Source organism: Hydractinia symbiolongicarpus, chromosome 5 (assembly GCF_029227915.1).
Source record: "Hydractinia symbiolongicarpus strain clone_291-10 chromosome 5, HSymV2.1, whole genome shotgun sequence".
Lineage (NCBI taxonomy): Eukaryota > Metazoa > Cnidaria > Hydrozoa > Anthoathecata > Hydractiniidae > Hydractinia > Hydractinia symbiolongicarpus.
Window position 1 is genome coordinate 10,049,598 of NC_079879.1, and position 17,027 is coordinate 10,066,624.

At 32.3% G+C, this 17,027-nt stretch overlaps 1 protein-coding gene across 2 annotated transcripts; it reads left to right on the top strand.

The window, feature by feature from the left end:
* The first annotated feature begins 547 nt into the window (after nt 1-547).
* Nucleotides 548-15,738, top strand: LOC130644680 (actin-binding LIM protein 1-like). 2 transcript variants are annotated; one of them, XM_057450383.1, is made up of 19 exons: nt 548-749; nt 5,178-5,279; nt 5,459-5,642; nt 5,771-5,937; nt 6,796-6,922; nt 7,197-7,290; nt 7,765-7,899; nt 7,983-8,019; nt 8,613-8,645; nt 8,787-9,176; nt 9,328-9,434; nt 9,606-9,660; nt 9,748-9,800; nt 10,038-10,079; nt 10,154-10,202; nt 10,676-10,713; nt 10,964-11,026; nt 11,896-11,970; nt 13,761-15,738. In XM_057450383.1, exons 1-19 carry the CDS (start codon nt 746-748, stop codon nt 13,872-13,874), a joined length of 1,869 nt encoding a protein of 622 aa, XP_057306366.1. In that variant the 5' UTR covers nt 548-745; the 3' UTR covers nt 13,875-15,738. The 2 variants fall into 2 exon arrangements, with proteins under 2 accessions (XP_057306366.1, XP_057306367.1); XM_057450384.1 differs by lacking the exon at nt 11,896-11,970 and having other exon boundaries at nt 557-749.
* Nucleotides 15,739-17,027: the final 1,289 nt, after the last annotated feature.

Consider the following 17,027-nt stretch of genomic DNA (forward strand, 5'->3'; position numbering starts at 1 on the left):
ATATTAGGGAGAACAGACAATCTTATCCCATCGGGGACGATGTCATAGCAAATATGATATATGATGAGTGCCCCTTTACTCGTTTATTGCGACATAATTTTACGAGAGGTCATCCTTTTGCATCTGCATCGTAGTTCTCACAAGCAAACAGCGTTTGCCTCTGAAATAGCACACTTTAAAAATAATATAATCCAGATAACAAGGAAGAGTCCAAAAATTAACATAATCTCAAAATCGAATACATTTTAAAAGCCATTATGGAAAAATTTATTATTTATATTTACTGGCCCTTTTGTTGTTGTTGTTGATGTGTTTATGTATATATATATACATAATTATATACTTCTTTGTGTACCTGATGTTTGGGTGGTTAAAATGCATTTATAAAATGCCCTTGGAACGAGGTTGGCATTTCGCAGAAATATACCAATCGTGAGAAAATTGGGTGAGAAATCGGAATACTTTTCGGGATATCGGAAGCTTTGGAATGGAATGTTTGACCGCAGCAGAAAGAGAGTGCTGTAACTTATGGAGAATATATATTATTCCCGCGCTTTACCCATATTATGGAAATTCCATAGCAGGGCACGCACCAATTCGAAATGCTATCTCCACCGTTTTTTACACAAGTGTTGTTTGCATGTTTTGTAATATGCAGCAAGTTTAAATAGTTAGTTATAGTAAACAAATTTCCTGCACATTTTTTGTAGCTGCGTAATAAAACTTCGGTATTTTTAACATAGTCATGGGTAAGTTTTGTCCCATTTGCTTTATATGTTTAGGCGATAACAGAGTAATATCTGAATTTCCCTTTTATGTTAAGTTGCTTGCTAGCTTGTTAGAAACCGATGTGGTGTGATTAATATCAACAAGTCCAGTCCGTCCGTCCTTTTGTCCTACCAACCCCTAGTAGTAGCTAGCTTTCGGCTGCGGAGAGGTGTGGCATTACGCTAAGAGATGTCCCAATGTGTTAACTAAGGTTATATCTTTTTGTGGGATCTTGTGCGTGACCATGTGTGTATATAGATAACATAATGTTCACATACATACGTTCACCAATATTTTAGCAAAACTTAGCTTAGCTAGCCACCTAAAATGTTTTAGACTATGATGCTGTTTTTTACTAAACAATAGCCAATTTTGTGCTGTGTAACATGACTCTTGCCTAGTATTCTCCATTTCATCTGCCCTCCACACATTGCCAAAACTATCCACACTTCTGTAAAGACATGTGAAAGTCTCCATGCTATATCTAAGTTTGTCTTGCTATATCTAAGCTTTTCACGCTACATCTAAGTTTGCCATTAAATATCTAAATTCACTCTGATATGATATAATTGTTATTTGATTCATTTAAACTCCCAGGTGTTATTTCACTGCCTTTTATTGTGTTCAAATTATATAATTAAATACGGTTAATATTAAGGCAAATGTCGCAAATATTTGGTGTTAGAGTCACCCGACCGACCTTTTTTTTTAATCGAAATTTTAATATACTGAGTCGATAAAGCTAGAATGACAAAAAATGGTACACGCTTGTTGTCTTTCCACAGCCATTACCTACCATTATTATTGTGCTTCGCTTTAAAAAGCGAAAAGGGTCCTGTGAACTAGCTGAAAACGGCATGCGGAAACTCCATTTAACCGAGGTGCCCAAATTATCATTAAATATCGGTGGTTTAATGGCGCGCGGTGATGGCTGAGTAGTTGGATACAATGTTTCGAATTTTTGAGTTATCATTCGCCGACCGCTCTATTTTTGGTGCTCAAATGACTTGAACACCAGATATTTGTGACGTCCGCCTAATAGCAATGATACTTTAAAACAGTAAAGTCTCTGTCCTTATCTACGGTGCTGTGGCTTATTGGTTGTAGTCCCCACAGTTTGCGCACAAGATCAGGGTTGGTAATGGTAAATTACATTCAATGTTCCTTATTCCATGAAATACATATATTTGATTGATTTGATTTTGATTTAAAGAGATCCTTCCATGCAAAACTAATGTTTGAAAATAATAATAATAATCATTCATTTGGATATCCACGTTACATGGTTCTTTATCCTAAATAATAAAAAAATAAGTAACTGCATCATAAAATTAATACTTAAAGAAGTTGTAACTAGGATTCACAGGTGTAAAAAGTCCTAGAAAACGGGGGCACAACAAGGAAGAAAATTAAGGACAAAACAAGTAAAAGAAGCCAAGGCAGAATAAAAGGACATTAAAAATTGATAGAACTATCAAAGGGCTAGGCTGAAAAGTGAAAATAGTAGATGACATAAAACCTTGACATTAAAAACCTTTAAAATCTAAAATTATATATAGTAAATTATTAAAATTGTTAAAATATTAACATTGTCATAATATTACAATAAAACAACAAAGAGCAGTGAAAACACTAAAGAAAAAACATAAAATTTGTTAAGAAAGGAAAACATAGGGCGTAGGTAATGGTCAGGACAGCAAAAAAAAAAACACTGAATAAAGTGATAACGCAAATCAATACAATAACATTGTATATAGCATAAGCTTTGTCAATATAAAATGATTTACTTTCTACAATGAATTTCTTAAAAAAAAATACAGACAACAAAATAATAACGATTTTTCCAAATTTGCAGTGGGTTGTGGTATTTCGAAATATACTTTGCAACTTATATTTAAGTCAACACTTTTGGGACTTTTTCCTCTGCAACTAGAAAAATCGTAATAGCTCTTGCCATATACGTCACGACCAGAATCGAGTATTATTATAAGTCTGTTATTCTCTTGTTAAAGGGAACCGAAGGTATAAAATGATGTTGGATTTTTTAATATTATAGAGCTTAAAAAGTTGGTTAACAAGTCTTTTTAAATTTTTTAAAAATCTCCCTAAGTTCTTAAGATATTCACATTTTAAAGAATTTCAAATTAAATTATGCTGCATAAATTATAGTGTCTTTTTTAAAGAATAGCAAATTTTGACATTTTCTGTCATTAATAATTTTAGACCTGTTGAGGATTGCACATTTGAACATTATCATCAATGCATAAGAGATTATACCGTATTTTCCGGTATGTAACCCCCGGGTTATAAGTTTTTACGACTTCCACTGTTAGTGCGTGTTATAATATGGTGCGTACATTAACATCATATCACAGGAAGCAAGAGTTTTCATTTGCTGGAACTATTGTCTACAAATAAAAAGAAAACAGCTTTGTCTGATTCAGTACTGTCATTATTAGCAGAAGAATTTTAATTTTAATTCAATATTATTTTTGCAATCGGAGACAAGGAGTTAAGGCGGAGAGAGTCGCTGATTCAGACACTCGGTTCTCCTGTTTGGGGTTCACAAGTTTAAAAGTCCCCCACTTTCTCCAGCATGAAAAAAATGATGACACACGCACATTTTTATAAGAATGATTACGGTAAGTAAAATACGCTAAATTTTTTTCTTAACACAATGCGGCTTATACAAAAGTGCAGGTATGTAAAACCCATTAAAATTTGATGCGGGTTATACAAAACTGCAGGCTATCTGATAGCATTCAGTTTATAACTCTCTAAAAAAGCTGAGCTACGGGTTATACGATGTGCGGGTTATATACCGGAAAATAAAGGTGAATTGATTAACATACATTTTTTTCTCAAAATTACACTTATTTGCTCGTCCCAGACCTCTCAACAAAGCTCAAAATGAGCATTAAATACCAGGACTCCACATCTGACCCATGACGCCTCTTGAAAATAATAGATATTTGTTAGGCTAGCCATGTAAAATTTGCGCATCTATCATCTATATCTATCCCTAATAAATGTTACATCAAATAACAAAATTGTATCTCCTGACTTCTTCACAATAGATATGATGTTAAAAATTGACCTAGAGATTTAAAAAGTTGCCTAAATGTAGTAAGAAACAGTAAAGAAACCAAAAATGTTTTTCAGTGTGTTTGAAAGTCACACTACGATTTATACTATCCGATTTATACTATCCGATTTATCCTGTGTTCTTTATTTGATTTTGTGTAAGCATTTTCACTGAGTGACCAAAAATTTTCACAGAGCACTTCAACACAATAAAAGTAAAAAAAAGCAGAATCCAGGATATTATTGGTGTGTGTTCGTAGGGACTACAGGCAAGTGTAACAACAAAGACAAGGTAATGTTAAAAGTGATCTGTGACTATAAAAGTATAACTAATAATTGAATAAGAGGCTATGAAAACCCCACCTGATCGGGAGAGGAGAACATTTACAGTAATATATTTGATGTCGTAATGACCAGTCTATATACAAAGTTTCCTTATGTATAAAGCTTGAAATACTGATTAAATGTGTCTACAACAGGGGACAAGTAGATATTTTCTTGTATTCTAGCTTGTGCAGTTAATTAATATTTTTTGTTGTTGTTGTTGTAAAGGAAAAAAATAGAATTGAATACATTAAAATATAATACACTATATTATAAGTACAATAAGTCTTTTAACATTTAAAATTGTGACCTAACCACCCTCCCAGTCATAGCTACATTGTCTCTTATAGCTGAAATAAAGCTCAATTGAAGAGTTAATTTTATTTAAAGTGTTCTTTTTAAAAACATAAGGAGCCATTTATGTGCAAAACCTAACAGTTTTGTTGCTGAGATCTTTCCAAACATTAAAAAAATCATTACCATAGAGCAGAGTGTTACAACAAACATATTTTATTTGTGTGTTTTGTATATATAATGGACTATTTAAGGTTTAGTTTTGCTGTTTTACATTTAAATTATATATATAGCATGTTATCAACAAGCAGAAAAATTTTTACTAATTGTAACAGAGCAGGGTGTTACAATATTATGCAATGTTTCTGACATGTAGTTTTATGCAGTTTAGGGATATATAGTCTTACAATCTCATCTCCATTGGCATTTTTTTTTGTAAAAAACAAGGATCAAATCTTAATATCTCTAGGAGGGCACATATAATATTTAAGAGTTTTAGATTAAAGTTATGCAACCATCTTAAGAAATATCAAAAGCTGATCCTGACCTGCCCCTAAATGTTCTTTGTTGACTAAAAGTAACAAAAACTCTTGTCCTTTGAAAACAAATGTCAGTACAGCTGGCATTTCTTTGTTAATAATGATACATTACAGAATTGTGACTGACTGTTGGAGAAAATGGATTATCAGCAGCTTTCCTTTTTTTAGTTCAAGAAGATCCTCTGTGTGATCGTTGTAGTGACTCTTGCTATGGAGATATTGTTAATGTTGAGGGGAAATATTACCATCAGTACTGTTTTTCCTGTATAAGTAAGTTGTTTTTTATTTGTTTTTATTTCCCTTTAAAATTTTAGTATCATAAAGCATAACACACTAGAGTATTATTCTTTATGTTACTAAAATTTTGCAATGTTTTTTGTGTATGTATATATATATACAGACACACGCATTTGTCTAGTTAGATTTTTTACTCAAAATTTTTCTTTTAGAATGTAAAAAAGATCTTCTAAAAAATGGATATTTTTTCATTGATGGTGAGTTCTATTGTAATGAGGATTACTACAAGCTGATGGGGACGCAATGTGGTGGTTGTGGAAAATACGTTGAGGGTGAAGTAGTTAGCGCTTTAGATACAGTTTATCATCCTGATTGTTTTGGCTGTGGCAAGTGCAGGTGAATGACTGTGTACTTCTTAAAGTTTGCATATTCAAAAGAGGCTACTTATACATGAACTCAGTGCTTAGAGAGAACTTAACTTTGTGCATCTGGATTTAGTAACTTTATAAAAATTTACATTGTAGGAAAATATTTCCACCTGGAATGAAGATAACGTTTGATGGCGACATATTCTTGTGTGAAGACTGTAACAAATCAATTGAAGAACACAAAAGAGCACAACAAAAAGAAGTTAACGGAGAAAAAGCAATAATTACAAAGACTAGTAAAAACAGTGACACCAGTGCCAGCAGTATGTTATTGTTTTCTGTTCTAAATGTTGTTGGTTGGTGTTTCTATAGGATAGTGGTTGAGAATCTCACTTAGGCCAATGATCCAGTTAATAATGTATAATCGCTTTTTTAGGAAGTTGTTTTTCCTTTGCTTTATTGAATAGAGCCTGAAGAGGTGGGCTTTTTGAGCCCACCTTTTCTTAAAAGTGTATGTTGACCCAATTTTAGGGACTTTTAGTCCCAAGCAGGCTCTGGTTTCCCTTGAAGAATAATATGCCTATTTTTCTAACAATTTGATGTTCTTTTGCTTCAAGGGAACAATATTTACCTTTTTAATTTTAATAAGTCTATATATAAATGTCAAAACTAACTAATTTGCCATTCATCAAATTGGACATAAAAATACCCTTCTTGCAAGTCACAAACAAATATTCAGGTATGGTCCAAGATTATGCTATAGATTACACTTCTGTCAAACCCTTAGGCAGACGTAAAAAGGAAAGAATGACTTCTGATATGAAAAATCTTTGATAACTTCAGCATTGACTTGTTCATATAAAATGAATTTTACTTGTTCTAGCTACGTTAAATTAACAAAGGCAAATTTTTTGTCTCTCAAAATGTTACAACAAGTAGCGACACACAGGCAATGGGCAAAACCGTGGATTTTCTCAAGGGCCACTGACTAGTCTTTTACAATCAATTTAACAGACAAAAATAATGAAAAAATGGTGAAAATCTTTTTACATATTTAGCTGATTATTTTTATGGCAGTAATCAGAAACAAATTAGTTTTTAAATATCAATAATGAAATATGTTTGAATGATATATTGTTTTAAATATCAATAATGTTATGATCTTATATCTACTTCTATAGATTGTGCTGGATGTGGCAATGATATAAAAAGTGGCCAGGCATTGTTAGCTTTGGAGAAACAGTGGCATTTATGGTGTTTCACTTGCAATAAATGTGGCTGTTTGCTTGCAGGAGAATATATGGGCAGGTATAGTCTATTCTGTGTGGTAACAGCAATCATTGTTACCTGGCAAAACTAAAGGTTCTATACTAAAGGTTTTTTTTAATAAGACTGAAAAAATGTATTTGTACCTTTCAATAAGGAGTTTATTTCTTATAGTGTTAATTAATTGTTTTCCTTTTGTTTCACCCTTTGAATTAACCTATTGTTATGTCCATCATTTGACTTTATAAATGTAACGTGGATAGCAAAGATACATTACGTTATGCAAAATGTATAACAATCATTTTTCTTTGTGTAGAGATGGAGTTCCATACTGTGAACAGGATTATCAGACGGAATTTGGTGTTTCGTGTGCAGGTTGTGGGGGTTATATAACTGGCAAGGTTTTACAGGTTCGTGATGTGCATAGTTCTTTACAAAGATTAATTATTTTTTGTGAAACCTGATGAACATGGAAACTTTCTTTATTGTGTATTTTGGATAGTTAGCTATGTTGTTGAAGTTGTTACAAACTTGATAGCTAATGGCTAGCATTTCTAACATCTCCAGGAGCTATGTTGTTTAAAAAGTTTAAATAAAAATTGAAATGAAAAGGAGATCCTGGACAACTTCAAAAAAAATTGATTGGATCGCCATTGCAAATAATATTACACTGGTTAACAAAGAGTGAATTATAGTACCGTAGGAATAGACATTTTTTGTTGGAAACTAAAAGAATAAAAATATTGATTTTGTCACTATGAATAATTTTATTTAACATGGATAAAACATTAAGTATGCAGGCTTTATTCAGTTTTTCTTGGGTAAAAAAATAGTGCTCTAATAAATATACTGTGTTCGTACAAGAATGTGTTGTATATCTTTAGGCTGGTGAAAAGCATTACCACCCACAGTGCTCCAGATGTGCAAAATGTGGACAGATGTTTGGTGAAGGGGAAGAAATGTATTTACAAGGATCGGAAATATGGCATCCTCAATGTAGTGAAGAATACCAAAAGGAAGTAAGTTTCCATAATTTCTGATACGTTATATATAAGTAAGTTTGACATGTTGCTTTTTAACATCAGTTTTTTTCTTCTGTTAGAATAAAGAAGCTGACAATCAATGGCTGGCTGAAAATGGTATGGTGACTACGTGTTTAGATGTTTAAGGATGCATGCAGTTTATTTATGTCATTTTTTTTTTCTCGCAAAGGAAATCTCTTGTATTTAAAGCATTTCTAAAAGTATTCCCTTAGTTATTAATAAAGCACTTGAATTTTTTATCAAATTACCATTATATTCTAATCTAAATATTTTGGTAATAGACAATTCCAGTTCTTTTTTGTGTAAGATGTTATGAACTGACTTTCTTTTTCTTTTCTTTTTTTTTATTTCTGCTTACAATCGTGTAAATAATTACCAGTCTTTCTTTTGTTTGGTTGCTAATCGTTTAACAGCGTTAAATTTATTTGAATAGGATTTTTTTGTACTTGTCAAAAAATTGCAGCAAGTTTAACATAGTGATACTTTCTTCTTCTAACAACATTCTGAATATGTTTAACTTCAGAGATTTGAAAACTGAACTTAATATTTTAAAAGGTTTGTGTTTATATTGCATAATGTTGTATTAATTAAACCCTTAAAACATTTATATCATTTATAAGTAAATTAAATTGGTTGGCTTTGCTATACACACTCGATATTCTAGCCATTTTTTTTTTCGATAATTTTAGAGTTTCAGCATAACAGGCACGATGATGAACCAGGTATGTCACATGATTGCGTTAGTAAATGTGTTGATAACAGTACATTTGTCAACAGAATCCTGTGTTGGCAAATGTACTGTTATAATTTATAGTTAATTTGTTATGATTTCTTGTGTTAATAAAGAACTCCATTTTGTTTAGTCACAACATCTTCACCACGAAGCCCTCGAAGTCGAGTTCAAACAAAATTTTCTAATTCCGATGATAGCAAGCCAGCGTTCAACGGTACTACTTTGTATAGTTTCAACGGAAATGTTGAGCCAGAAAGAAAATCACAGCCCTACCAAAATGACGACAACAACAACCTCGATGAAAAAACATTTAATAATTATAATAATCATGGCAGACAATCACTTCATTCTTCTGAAGGGTCTGGTGATGACAAATCAAGTATTTGGCAACCACCTTCATATCAAGCCGCCACGTCTAAACCCGCTGGTTTCCGCTCCGTAAAACCGCCACAAATATCTGCATCGGTTTCTGTTAAACCTGCCCAAAATAAGACTCTTTCTCGATCAATAGATGACGAGGGTAAGAAATGATCTTTTCGATAACGTTAAAATAGTATTTAATAGTTTAATAATATTTGTGTTATTAAAAAAATATAGGCCAGAGTTGATAAATTATTAAAAATGTTATATTTTGGGACGAAAATTATATCTTGTTGCAATTGCTGTTTTAGAAGATGCGCCTCCGCCTGTGCCACCTCCACCAACGAGAACCAGCAGTAACGCTTTCAAAGAAAAGTATGCATCAGGTGTATATAGTGCTACACCCTTTCAAAAACAAGTAAGTTTTGATGCACTTGTAATTCTTATATTGTTGTGGTTATTTTTCCTGAAAGCATGTCTGTTAAATTAGAAAGAATTGAGCAGTGTGTGTTGCTATCGAAACACGTCAAGCGTATATTGTATTTCTTATTGTTTGTTATAATTTATTCAACGTGTATGAACGCTTTAGGAGCCGGCAAAAACCAGGCCATTGTCTTATATTGAATCAGCGGCAGCTAGAAACAGTAAGAAATTGAAGTTTGTTTGCTCTGTTGTTGTTGCACATAGTTTGTGTGTCGGTGTGATGACGAAATGTTTCCGGGTTTTTTTAGCATCGATTGAAAAATCGCCTACAGTGACTAGCAGAACGACCATATCTATCAATGTTAGTATCTTTTATACTGTTTACTGTTTTGTTTTATACACATATTTATTCGTGCTATACCATCGTTTTCACCATTACTTACTTAAAAGTTTGTGGTACTGGTCTAAAGTTGAATTAGCAATTTAGCTTCGTACGTTTTTGTTTTTATTGGAATAAACGAGAATTAGTTTACTGCACCTTGTCAACATTCTATCCAACGATCTCGAAATCTGTTCAACCAAATGCTTGTTTATTTAGACTCGAAGTACCAGTAGTACAAGCAGCAACAATGATGAGAAGGTGAGCTAGGTTCTCTTTTACGTTCAGCTTATGTTCTTTGTGTGTTAGCGTATAATATCGCCATGTGTTTTTAGGACGGCCCTGGTGTAAAGGTGTACAAGAAAGGGGCAGGTGTCAATAAATGTAAGTACTGTATACAAATGCATAGAACAATTTGTTATTGTTATATGCAATGTTTTCATTTAGATAACTACTGTAAATGACGAATAAACGTCATGGATGGAACTTATTATATAAACAATTAACGAAAACACATGCCTTTGTTTAAAATAGAGAAATTGTAATGAGCGGTAATTAATAAAACTTTGGATATGGCAATTTTTTTAGTAGTATTTAGAATAAAATGTGCGTCCCCTCTATATCTAGTGCTCTTCTAGCGCTATTTTGAAGTTTGTAAAAGTGGACACATCTAATAAAATTAACAAACGTATTTCTGAAACGCTCATATAAGAGGTTTAAATTTAAACTTATACTAGTAAATATCAGCCAGTTTGCTAATACTTAGTTTTCAAACAATACTACACTTTTTCTTTAAAATAGAAGTTTTATCTATACGGTCCTTTTTTCGTTGCTATTACATTTTTTTATGATTTTAGTACAAGCACGCAAGTCGATGAACCTGCAAAACCCGAAGGTATGCATGAAATATAGTAATAATGTTACCTGATTGATTTTTTCAAGTAGCAATTTTCGCTTGTTGGCTTTTCCCAAATACTTCACAAGAACAAATTATCAACGTTTCCTCCAGTTGGTTTGATTAATTGACTATCATAGTTCGTGTATTTATTTGTAAGATGGGCAGAAGGATAATCTTTGTAACAACCCTGTGATGTATCTTTATAATCCTTACGCATTTAGAATTATAAAACATAATTTTAATTTAGCAAAATGGTTTTGGCCCTCCTGTGGATATAGATCACGAGGTACAAAGAAAGCTCAAAGAAGATGTAAGTTACGCTTAAAGGGCAACCTCCTAAAGCGTATTTGATGTAAAGTTTATTGTCTTTTGATGTAAATATATTGATTTTTAAATTTTGGGTGATGGAATTATTATGTTTCTTGTTGTTGTTGTTATTGTCAGTGTTGTTGTCGTTGTTTAAATGTTGTTGTTGTTGTTATTCGTCTTGAAAGAATTACTATCATTGCTAATATATTTCTAATTTTTTTTTCTTACAATTATTTTTATTTTATTAAAAATGTTTAATAGTTATGATGATGTTTATAATTTTATGTTGTTATGCGTATAATATAAAATGCACATTTGCGATACACTGCTATGACAAAAAGACAGAACTGTATTAACGGCTATCGATAAATGATGTAAAAAAATTGTAATGTTGTATTATTTGGCTCTGGTACTTTATTGATGAAAATTGTTACGCAATGGGTGTATACATGCCAATCATAGCTACCCCATTTTATTGGAAACTTGTGACTAAATCATATATACTCTATAATTACTCCGACATACGTACTTACACCTGACATGTGTTCACTGATGTACCAAGACATACCACACAAAACTACTACGAAAGATTCTAGTTACTGTAAACTCAGACCAGTGGTGTACTCTGGTTCAAAGCACAATTTGCATCAATGCACATAACGCTGTTTAAACTCGAAACCACACAAACCCACGGAGTCACACACATGGTGCACATATACAAAGATCGCACAAACAGTCTGCCAGTTGCGTCAAGAATATGCACGTGGTATGGTACATTTCACACAAAAAAGATGATGTATGCACTCGTCCGTTTTGTTGTCACGTTGGGTATATGGTTTTGTTGTATGTAATAAACACTTATTTATGTAGAGCACATATCCTTACGAAGTTTTAAAGACAAATAGCTATAGATTGCCATTGGATGTAGACAAAACGAGGCGCGAGGTACACTTATACTATTTGCACGTCCTTCTTTTTCTCATTTTCTTAAGCTTACCTCTTTAAAAGAACTTTTGTAAAAGATTATCTTCACACCGGTAGCTATATACCTTTGAAATTGTTGTGATAAAAAATTACGTTTCAATTCAAAAATACTAATCTCTCTTCGAGCATTTTATGTATCTTCACTTCTTGCATGTTATGTATTTTAACTTTCAAGCATGTTATGTATCTTCACTTCTTGCATGTTATGTATTTTAACTTTCAAGCATGTTATGTATCTTCACTTTCAAGCATGTTATGCATCTTCACTTTCAAGCATGTTATGTATCTTCAATTTCAAACATGTTATGTATCTTCACTTCCAAGCATGTTATGCATCTTCACTTCCAAGCATGTTATGCATCTTCACTTTCAAGCATGTTATGTATCTTCACTTTCAAGCATGTTATGTATCTTCACTTTCAAGCATGTTATGCATCTTTACTTTCAAGCACGTTATGTATCTCCACTTTTAAACATGTTATGTATCTTCACTTTCAAACATGTTATGTATTTTAACTTTCAAGCATGTTATGTATCTTCACTTCCAAGCATGTTATGTATTTTAACTTTCAAGCATGTTATGTATCTTCACTTTCAAGCATGTTATGCATCTTCACTTTCAAGCATGTTATGCATCTTCACTTTCAAGCATGTTATGTATCTCCACTTTCAAACATGTTATGTATCTTCACTTCCAAGCATGCTATGTATCTTCACTTTCAAGCATGTTATGCATCTTCACTTCCAAGCATTTATGCATCTTAACTTCCAAGCATGTTATGTTTTTTCACTTCCAAGCATGTTATGCATCCTCACTACCAAATATGTTGTGCATCTCCAGGAAGAAATCCACGTAAACGGAATATTCAGACCATATGTTTTGATCGTGTGCAGAGTGCTGTTTTTGTACCTTTTTGATAAATATGAAGAGTTTAAATATGCATGTATGTGTCTAACTTTTTAGCATGTAATATGCATAGAAATCTAATATTATTGATTGTCATCACGCAACCACTCGGCATAATGTAATTTCGTCGTCAACATTTTCCTATCGATTCCTTCAGCGTACCTTATCATTTTAATAATTAATTCCAAATTAACTTTTAATCGCCCTTATATTTTCTGCTGATCAATCGGAAATTTAGTTATTGTGACTAAAAATTCTGTCCCTTCCCTTTGCAATTAAGAAGAGGTTTATTGTAATTCAAGTTAACTTAAAATGATGATTAAATTTTCGTGTACTAATTTTAACTAATCATTAACCCTGTCAACAACATAAATATACTTCTTTAAATGAAGTAAACTTTAAATTTTTTGGTGTCTTTTAAAGAGGTAGCTTTAACAAATTAAGTTAACAATGCTAATCACATGATTAAAAACATAAATTGTCTTTACTATATACAGAAATTTAACCGAAAGCAGGGTGTTCACTTACGTGTAGGAAATGTCAAAAAAATTGCCGAAAATCCAAATAGTGACAAAAGTTTAATAAGTGTCGAGTGAATTATACATCGAAATTTGGCTAAGAAGCAATGTTTTTGGTATTGTTAGTATCCTTAGATATGATATTACTTAGAAAATAAACTGATCAAAAAAGTCATCAACGTCACGTGATTGCACACCCTGCATGGTCAATTGTAACTCATAAAAGTATATCAGTCAATGTAGTTTTCAATCTTTTTTTCTAGAATTGGTGCATTCTAGAATTCCTTATTGCTTTCCCTTACTTTATATTTTTCTTGGTTTTTCAGGTATATCTTAGTGATCGCGAATTCTACCAAGCCTTCCAAATGACAAGAGAGAAATATTACGCCTTGCCCAAATGGAAACAGGATGACCTAAAGAAAAAGGCTATGTTGTTTTAATAATTTTAAAAGATACTTCGATTTCGCTCCTAAATGGGTATAAATGTATGTGCTACGATGTCATATAGTATACACATGTGCACTGTACATAATCTGTTCATACTGATTTGCAGTTTAACTTTTTATAAACTGAATATCTCTAATTTCTAAGAGTCAAACTTTTATGCATATATATGAAGATATAAATATATATATGACACTCATCCAGTGAAAATTGTTGTGTGCTAAGATATTCATGGTGGTCACTACTCTTTGACACCTCTTGAAACTCCTGGAAATGTGGTATGCTGCAGCAAAACTCCTAAAAAGTTGCAGGATAAACACTGGAATTTTTTTTAGTTTTCGGGTTATGACTACTGTTTATGTTTTATTCCCATTGAAATTTCTGTTTTTGTCGAACGAAATTACTCCTGTAAAAAAAGTCGAAAAGTTCTGAAAAAGTCCTGGGAGTAACTTTTTGAAAATAAGTGGCCATTGTGGTAATGTTTAATTGTGTGTTTTAGTATTGTCATAATCTAACGTCTGGTGTCTGTGTTAGGTATATTTTGGATTAGTCTATTTGGATAGGTGATTAAATAGTTCACAATAAGTTATGGCTTCATATTTTATCCACCAAGTAAAAAGGAAAACACCTCCCTCCCCCACGTATGATTTTTTTTATCTCCTGTGTGTATTTCATATGACACGAAATGTTGTATTTGTATGCGTTTGTTGTACTTCCTACTAAATTTTTCTCTACCTGTTTTTTCTCGTTCCTATATTCTGTGAATTTGTTCATGCTACATGTTTGTTTGTATTGCATGGCGAAGTGGTTGCTAATTGGGATAGTGAAAATATTGTTACAAGTTTAATCCGGTGTCTTGCATGAATCGCTTAAGGATAGAAACATTTATAGGCAAAATACGAAATTTAAGGAATGGAATTTCGCGGGATATAAAATTTATCACGTTTCATGCTTCAAGAGTTTAATTGCTTATTCGACAGAAACAAGCAAATAATACTAGAAAACAACTTATAGCGGGTGGAAAATTATTAGCGATTTCGCGAAACTTTTACCATTTTGTTATTTGAAATGGTCCAAAACAAAATTTCGCGAGAGGAGTTAAATAGCAAAATTTACGAAAGTTTCTGCCCGTTTATATAACATCGTCGCATCGCCCTTGCATTTCTCAGGATTGGTCGTGCTCTGTTATTCTTTTGGTTCAACTATGAAAAGTAAATAATATATATTTTTGCTGATACCTTTTGCGTCAGCAGCTTACAATTGGAACATATTTTATATGTAATGTCGACTTTGAACGAGGTATAAATGTCTTTTTTGTTCACTGGTTATTATTATTATTAGTATATGTGTTTGTATATTATAGAAGGCGATATATACTGTTCAATATTTATGACTTCACCACTGAGTATTATATAGGCTGTATTTTTCTAGTTATTTTGCGTGTTGTACGAGTGGCGTGATTTTCAGTTGAAATTCGGTGTGATATTGTTATTCGCTTAGTAGACTTATTACTAGAATCGTTCTTTTAAAAGTAGTGGTCGTGTGTTTCGCATCTAAAATAAACACTGACAGTAAATTTGCAAGAAGAAAAAGGATATGGAATCCTGCTGAATTTTTTTAGCCCTCTGAGAGCTTTGTTGTTATTGAATCGTTTATCTTAGTACTGAACGTAAATAGAAAACTTTCACTAACCAAGGAGGTTGACTGACTGAATCGCCAAAAACCGAGCACACTTTTTCGTATTGCACACGCTTATATTATCGAGTTGATTTGTGATAAATTTTGTTTATAATAATAATTGTTCTGCATTTTAATTGATTGTATTTTATCTTTTTTTATTTAAATATGGAATTTTGAGTTTTTTCGCATTTTATTTTGTTGTCCGTAGCTTCATCTTTTTATAATTACGGAGAATTTTTGCACAAAATACCACATATCGACTAAAGGTTTTAAAAATCGCTGGTTTGAATATTTATGCTCTTCTCTCTCTCTCCTGTCTTTTTTATTTTGCAAATGATCCCCCCTATTAATTGAATTTGCAGTTTCAAATTAAGAACAAAGAGTTCATCAAAATATTTGTCCCCTGTGTTTCGTGCTTTTTCTCATTTGCAAAAATTAAATTCCCGCGAAAATTAAAGATTATTCGTAAAATTAAATTCACGGAAAAATTACTAAATTTTCACATCACGAAAAAATTACATCAACCAAACGCTAAATTGTACATCTGAGAGAATATGTTCCCGACTTTCATGTAAAAGAAACACAAATTTACAAGTTAGACTTGTTTTTGGATTTCGCGGTAGCAGCAATCCACTGCCGACTGATTCAATACGAGAAGCATTTACGTATTAACGTGCACTTTCACGAATTCATTTGTGAGTAAATCAAGGAAACTTAGCAAAATGTTTTTAACTGCTAAAAGTGCTCTGGTAGTCGAACCAGTGCTACGATCAAAAGATAAAAAAATTTTAGTGCAAATCTTCTTTGCTTTACTACACACCCTGCTGATAGAAGAGTTTTTGAACCAGTATTGCTGCCGTAAGCACTTTTATACGCAATTTTATAATGTCGTCGATGTAAAGAATTCTGCGGTAACTCTTTATTTTTTAACAATTGATCGCAAAAACCTAGTAAAAACGTAACAAGCGAAGCAAGACCAATATTCTCTCCAATGGTTTCTTTTTTTGGAAGTGACCATGTAAACCCTATGTATTTGTAATGCTCAAGATGAACTTCCATATGATGGTAACCAGATGGAAGATATTCAAAACTTGTTACGGAATTTATTTAGTTTTAAATGCTTGTTGATATATGCCTCTTAAATTAATAACTGTTCCGAGCTCTGCAAAGATCAATGGGATACAACAACAAAGTTTGTTAGATACCTCCTGTATACATCCATGACTTAAGCTGGAAAGATTATTTTGAGCGTAAAACGGTGTCGGTAGAGTTGCAAAATATAAAATATATCCGTGCTCTATAATAATGCAAAACAAAAAGGCACGCGGACAGTTATTTTTCCAAAACGATAATCTCCTTTTAAGTCTACCAACAACAGACGATACATGTTAATCTTTTTCGTACTTATAATTCCTATTCGGCTTTTGGCTTTTGTTTTGGTAAGAGGAGTAAAAATGTCCTCTTTCTCC

What these genes read in the sequence shown, in the direction of transcription:
- LOC130644680 (XM_057450383.1), top strand. An exon ending in ATCAGCGGCAGCTAGAAACA is followed by an intron (nt 9,661 to 9,747) that starts GTAAGAAATTGA and finishes GGGTTTTTTTAG; the next exon opens with CATCGATTGAAAAATCGCCT. An exon ending in GCAGCAACAATGATGAGAAG is followed by an intron (nt 10,080 to 10,153) that starts GTGAGCTAGGTT and finishes ATGTGTTTTTAG; the next exon opens with GACGGCCCTGGTGTAAAGGT.